The sequence below is a fragment of the Triticum aestivum genome, chromosome 4A (genome assembly GCF_018294505.1).
Source record: "Triticum aestivum cultivar Chinese Spring chromosome 4A, IWGSC CS RefSeq v2.1, whole genome shotgun sequence".
Lineage (NCBI taxonomy): Eukaryota > Viridiplantae > Streptophyta > Magnoliopsida > Poales > Poaceae > Triticum > Triticum aestivum.
Window position 1 is genome coordinate 478,733,420 of NC_057803.1, and position 6,183 is coordinate 478,739,602.

At 46.9% G+C, this 6,183-nt stretch overlaps 1 protein-coding gene across 1 annotated transcript; it reads right to left on the reverse strand.

Annotated features, from left to right (window-relative positions):
• Positions 1–3,495: 3,495 nt before the first annotated feature.
• Positions 3,496–5,716, reverse strand: LOC123086492 (uncharacterized). The gene has a single exon (XM_044508259.1). It carries the CDS (start codon positions 5,128–5,130, stop codon positions 3,685–3,687), a length of 1,446 nt encoding a protein of 481 aa, XP_044364194.1. The 5' UTR covers positions 5,131–5,716; the 3' UTR covers positions 3,496–3,684.
• Positions 5,717–6,183: the final 467 nt, after the last annotated feature.

Genomic DNA, 6,183 nt, shown 5'->3' on the forward strand with positions numbered 1-6,183 from the left:
GAGCAGAGGAGGCCCGATCTGGAGCTGGGACTAGCGGAGCCCGAGGGACCGAGCGGGCAGCGAGGAAAAGAAGGCCCGATCTGGATCGGGAGAAGCGGCACGGGTGCACTCGCGAACGCATGAACCGAGGCAGATTCGAGGGAGGAGCAGGCGACCGATCCAGAGTGGATCGAGAGGTAGCCACCACCGCGCACGGGCGAGGCGGGCCGAGAGGATTGGGCCGCACGGGCAAGGCCGACCGCGGCAGCGGCTAAGCGGGCGAATCGGCGGTCGGACGGAGCAGGCCGTGCGGTGCAGCGGCCGGCTGGGCAATTCAGGCGGGGCTGCTTCGGCAGCTTCCAGGCGGAGCAGCGCCCGGGCGAGAGGGAGCCGGACGGGGCTGCTTCAGCAGAAGGAGCCGGATCGAGGATGCAGCGGCCAGACGACCGGAGGCGAGCAGGCTAGAATCGAGACGCACGGAGTTGCATCGTGCGGGAGAAAGGGGCTAGCCTAGCATCTGATACCATGTTGGATAATGAGCAGCTAACATTACTGAGGGCCAATGGCCAGTACATATACAGATGTGGTAAAGTGCAGAAAAGCCCCTTATACAATGGGGATGTACACAGTGAACTATACACATCTAACAGCTTGTACTTTCAGTTATTATTTTTTCCAAGAGTATGCAAATTGTGCTTTCAATTGGGGGGGGGGGGTAATCAAACAAACAGTATTCAGCCAGAATATGCATGTGAATAGGAAAGAAATGTGAGAAGAGAAAACGGAATTGTTGTATAGCACCATTTCCATTCGTGATATTTTTCCGGACATAGTTTCATCAGATACGGCAAACAATGCACGAAAAAAGAGATAAACGGAACATGCTTTCATTGTCATACCATCTGCCCGCAAAAGAATGGCAAATTTGGTCGACAGACCCCATAATCAAGGTACATAATTAAAAAAAACTACCTATTTGTACAATGACCGGTTCATCACTGTAAGACTGGGTGTTATCCATATGGGACTCGGCCAGCTGCACCAAAGCGGGGACACAATTTCCTCCCTACTGTCATCTAAGGTTGAGAACACCTATATCCCGGGGATTCGTCTTATACATCCAATTACATTGCTCATCATCTGCGAAATAGACACAATTTGCCTTCAGTTGCGGATATTCTTCAGCACTGAGGCATATAGGCTGGTTATGCCCAAGAAACAAAACGTTATGATGCAAGCTATTTATTTCACGGAGCTTGTCGGGAGCATGGGTTGACATTTTGGGACCAACCATTTTGGGGTCTAAGTCCGGATCGTAAAGTTGTTGCTGCAATTTGTACATAATAACTGTGCCTGCATTGTCAAAGATTGGCTCTACATAACCAATGGTGACCACCGTCGGGGGAGCAATCTGTTGGCGAGTGACCGGATTGATAAGGTGTAGCTCAGGCTTGTCATCCGCGGTAACTAGCCAACCATGTGATGACCCAACAAGATACATGTTGCGGATGGGTGGATCCGGGAGAGTTAAATTGTAGACCCTCTTCTCCACGAGGCTGTAGAGACAAGCTACGTTCTCACCAGCAGATTCAGAGGTGTAGAGGAGGCAAGGCGTCTGAGGCCGTTTGTACTGCTCAAGCTGGCTTCAAATAAAATCCCTCTTCTTGCCAGCCTTCGATCAAACAGCATTTTGGCACATGCAACAGCTTGCCTACACTTGCAGTTAGAAAAGACACACCATTTCTGGTAGTGGTATAGACACACCAAGCCAGTGTATTCGCTTGTTTTCCCCAACAGCATCATCAAGATATAAGAGGTTTGTTACTGCTGATGCTCAACATCTTTCATACACCTGTATCACCAAGGCAAAAGCTCTTGGTAGAGCAAATTTTGCGCATAAGTGGCCTGAACCTGCACAATGCCCCATGTCATGTGTAAGTGGGAATCGATAAAAAAATTATACTATTATAGAGTGTAGTATTTCGATGAACAGCACACGATTCAATATTTACTAGACATCTATCCAATCTTTTATAAGTGCTGAAAACCTCTTGTTAGTCCAAGTATAAGGAGGCTGTTTTACATGATCGCAGAAGATATGAATTGTGTAAACCCACGTCAAAGCAACCACGTTGTTTCATAAGCAGGAGTACTTTTTCACTAGCCTACATTATGATATTCTGATGTCCCATACAAAAGTCAGGTCGAACCAAACCATCATTCACGAGAAATGATCATTCAGATCATTAGTTGTGATCCCTGTAGATTTCAATTTTAAGATATAGATTACCTACACTGCGAGGCATGGGTTGATGTTTGACTGTCGTGGCCCCTTGTTCAACCTCAACGTGAGATCAGATTCATAGCTGGCTAAGCACCTTGGAATCTGGCGCCAACAGTTTTTTTTTCCTATTTTTTTTGGCAGACTACGCCAACTTGAAATTGTAGTGGAATATTGGTTCCCCATTGAGCATGAGATGGCTTGATGACTGTCGCTTCAGGGTTCTGCAATTCCCTCTCACCGATTAACAGATTCTTCTCTACCATTAAGATACCTCTGAAATCTGGAGCTTTCCATTATACACTGAGTGGATCAATAAAATTGTGAAGGTAATACTAAGAATTGCATAAAATTAGTTTCTGGGCTAATTTGAAGGGAAAACATTTGGAGTTGTGCCACCAGTTCCGCAAGTGTTTATGCTTATGTTCTATGCTACAATTTTGCCGACATGCATATTTCTACTTTTATTTTTAACCAAAACATGCACATGCCTTACAGGGAACATAAAATTGCATTATATACAAGGATAACAAAAATACACCAGCTAAATAAATAGTGAATTAGCACTGGTAATCATACCTACATAAGAAGCTGTGGAGTTCAGGTTGTTCGGGAGGGGGTACATACCAGAGGCATGCTGTACGGCTAACACGTCTTCACCTCATAAGGAAACCGTGATGTTTCCATGAGTATGCCGACAAACATGCCGACCACAGTACCGTTCGGTGTAAATTAAAGATTCTAAACTGTTTCGAGTGGCAATCTTCCTCTTTTTCAAAGTAACTCAGCCGAAATGCTTGCCAAATCATGAAAGAACCGTATCAAGTAGCCCAGGAGAAGAGTCTAATTTACTTATACCATTCAAATATAATCTTCAGTTATCTTGAACCATGGACAGGGATAAGCAATTCCACTGACAACATGTGCCGATAATAATCAGAAAATGATGTCACCTTCAATGGCTAGTTAATGAAGAACATTCCAATTAAATAAATGATACAGACACAATGAAAGCATCAGAAATACATAGTATATCATACCGAAGAGAATAATAGACCATGCTACTGGATGGTTACTACGTGGCTTGTACTTCCGGTTATTATTTTTTCCGAGAGTACGCAAATTGTACTTTCAGTTATAGTGGGGATGGGGGTGGGGGGGGGGGTATCAAACAAACAATATTCAGCCAGAATATGCATGTGAATAGGAAAGAAATGTGAGAACAGAAAACGGAATTGTTGTAAAGCACCATTTCCATTCCTAATATTTATTTTTCGGCCATAGTTTCATCAGATACAGCAAACAATGTATGGAAAAAAGAGATAAACGGAACATGCTTCCGTTGTCATAGCATCTGCCCACCAAAGAGTGGCAAATTTGGTCGACATACCCCATAATCAAGGTACATAATTAAAAAAAGCTACCTATTTGTACAATGACAGGTTCATCACTGTAAGACTGGGTGTTATCCATATGGGACTTGGCCAGCTGGACCAAAGCGGGGACACAATTTCCTCCCTACTGTCATCTTCAAGGTTGAGAACACCTATGTCCCGGGGATTCGTCTTATACTTCCAATTATGTTGCTCATCATCTGCGAAATAGACACAATTTGCCTTCAGTTGCGGATATTCTTCAGCACTAAGGCATATAGACTGGTTACGCCCCAGAAACAACACGTTATGATGCAAGCTATTTATTTCCACAAGCTCTTGTGCTTCCATATCGACTTTGTGTAACAAGATTTTATTAGTTTTAACTATGAGCTCCTCATAGCCCGCATCTATGAGTTCAGCCTTCCTGCAAACTTGCAGCAGATCACCCCATGGAGCCTGAAGAAGGTAGAATTCGCCCCTGTACTCAGAACTGTGAATGGCAATCTCATCTGCAATTATATTCCTCGTGACGGTAGGACCAGTGAGGTCAAAAGCATCCATTCTTCCGGCTCTTATGGATGCATACAATAGACCATCCATGTAGATGCATTGATCATAGTCCCAATCCAGCGTCAGCAAGGTCCACTTACAATCTCCTACCCTTGCAAACGAAAGCTGACATCCTGGACCATGGATGAGAACCACAATGTAGCTTCCTGTGGACGGATCCGGAAAGATAAATACCCTGATGTAGACATGGTCACGAAGCTTGTCGGGAGCATGGGGGAACATTTTGGGACCAACCATTTCGGGGTCTAAGTCTGGATCGTAAAGTTGCTGTCGCAATTTATACATAATAATTGTGCCTGCATTGTCAAATATTGGTTGTACATAACCAATGGTGACCACTGACGGGAGAGCAATCTGTTGGCCAGTGACCGGATTGATAAGGTGTAGCTCAGACTTGTCATCCGCGGTAACTAGCCAACCATGCGATGACCCAAGAAGATACCTGCTGCGGATGGGTGGATCCGGGAGAGTTAAATTGTAGACCCTCTTCTCTGCGAGGCTGTAGAGACAAGCTACATTCTCACCAGCAGATTCAGAGGTGTAGAGGAGGCAAGGCGTTTGAGGCCGTTTGTACAGCTTAAGCTGGCTGCAGAGGCTGGTATACGCGGAGCGCCAGGAGGAGCTGACAGAGGCCGCACGCATGAGGTCAGGTATCTCCAGGAGTGAAAATATGTCCATCAATACATCCTGCAGCAGCTCCGGCAAATTTCTCACCACAGTTTCAGTTTCCATGGGTGGTGAGACCTTTATCAATACATCCTGCAGCAGCTCCGGCAGTTTTCTCAACACAGTTTCAGTTTCCATCGCTGGTGAGACCTTTCTGAATTTCCCCAATGAACCGGGAGAAAGAGCCAGGAGCTTAGGCAAAATTTTCAGGCCAAAATGTGCAAAGCTCGTTATCCTGGCTACGCTACAGACCTCCATTAGAGCAATTGCAAAAGCAGGTCTTGTTGGAGAAGAGTTGCTTCAGCGGCAAACCAATTGGACTTGGCTTGTATCTAACTGATGAGAAGAAGCACACCGAGGGCTGGCTGCACTTATATTCAGTCGAGCCGAGGCCTCACCTTTTATCCGATTAGAAGAAGGGAGTCCGGATCCAAGGACGAAACGGCCGGGACTTGTTGCCGTAGAAACTCCGAAAAGAACTGGAATTCGAATCCGAGCAATTACCGCAAGGGCTCCCGTCGATTGCTCCACTGCGCCTCGGAAGGATGCCCCACAACGATGGGAGAGGGAGAACCAACTAATTGCCCGCCGCAGTGTAGCCCAACGGCTCGGCCGTCCCAGGATCCGTGAGAAGGCAGAAGGTGCCGCCGGCGGGCTGGGGCTTCGTCGGCGGCGGTAAATGGGATGCAGGAGGCGTGGTGGGATTAGCAGTGGAAGGTGGCGGCGAGAAGGTGCTTGGCTCCGCCGTCTTCGTCGCAGGCGGCGGCGTTGTGGGGGCAGGTCGCCTTTGCAGAGGTGAGCGGAGAGGGCGTCAGTTATGCGACCGAGCACTGTGTGCTCCGCGCGAGCGAACGATTCCTTTTTCATTTTCTTTTTTGATTTTTTTTGAAACTGTCCAGCGCTCGCTGATTTTCATTGATTTAGCAGAGGGAGAGGTTACAAAGGGTGATCAAGTGATCAGAGTCTCAGAGAGATTTAGAATTACAATGCTCCAAGCCAAAAACACTCGGCTGCCCTATCCGGCACTATAGGTTTCTTCTTTCCCGAATGGGCTCTCAACACATCTTTCTCCTGCCAGCCTCCATTGCTCGAGGTCCCTTCTGCACCCGTCAATGATGCTTTTTACGCAAGGTTGCTTTTGTCTGAAAACGCATTCGTTTCGCTCCAACCAAATATGTCAGGCGATGAGAGCCACCATGGACTTGATGCATTTTCTGCTTGCAGTGGCGGTGAAGCCGATGATCTTCTGGATTCTCGCTGTGGTGGAGTCGGCTGGAAGCCACGATGCGTGACCTAGGGCGTTGCACCCTC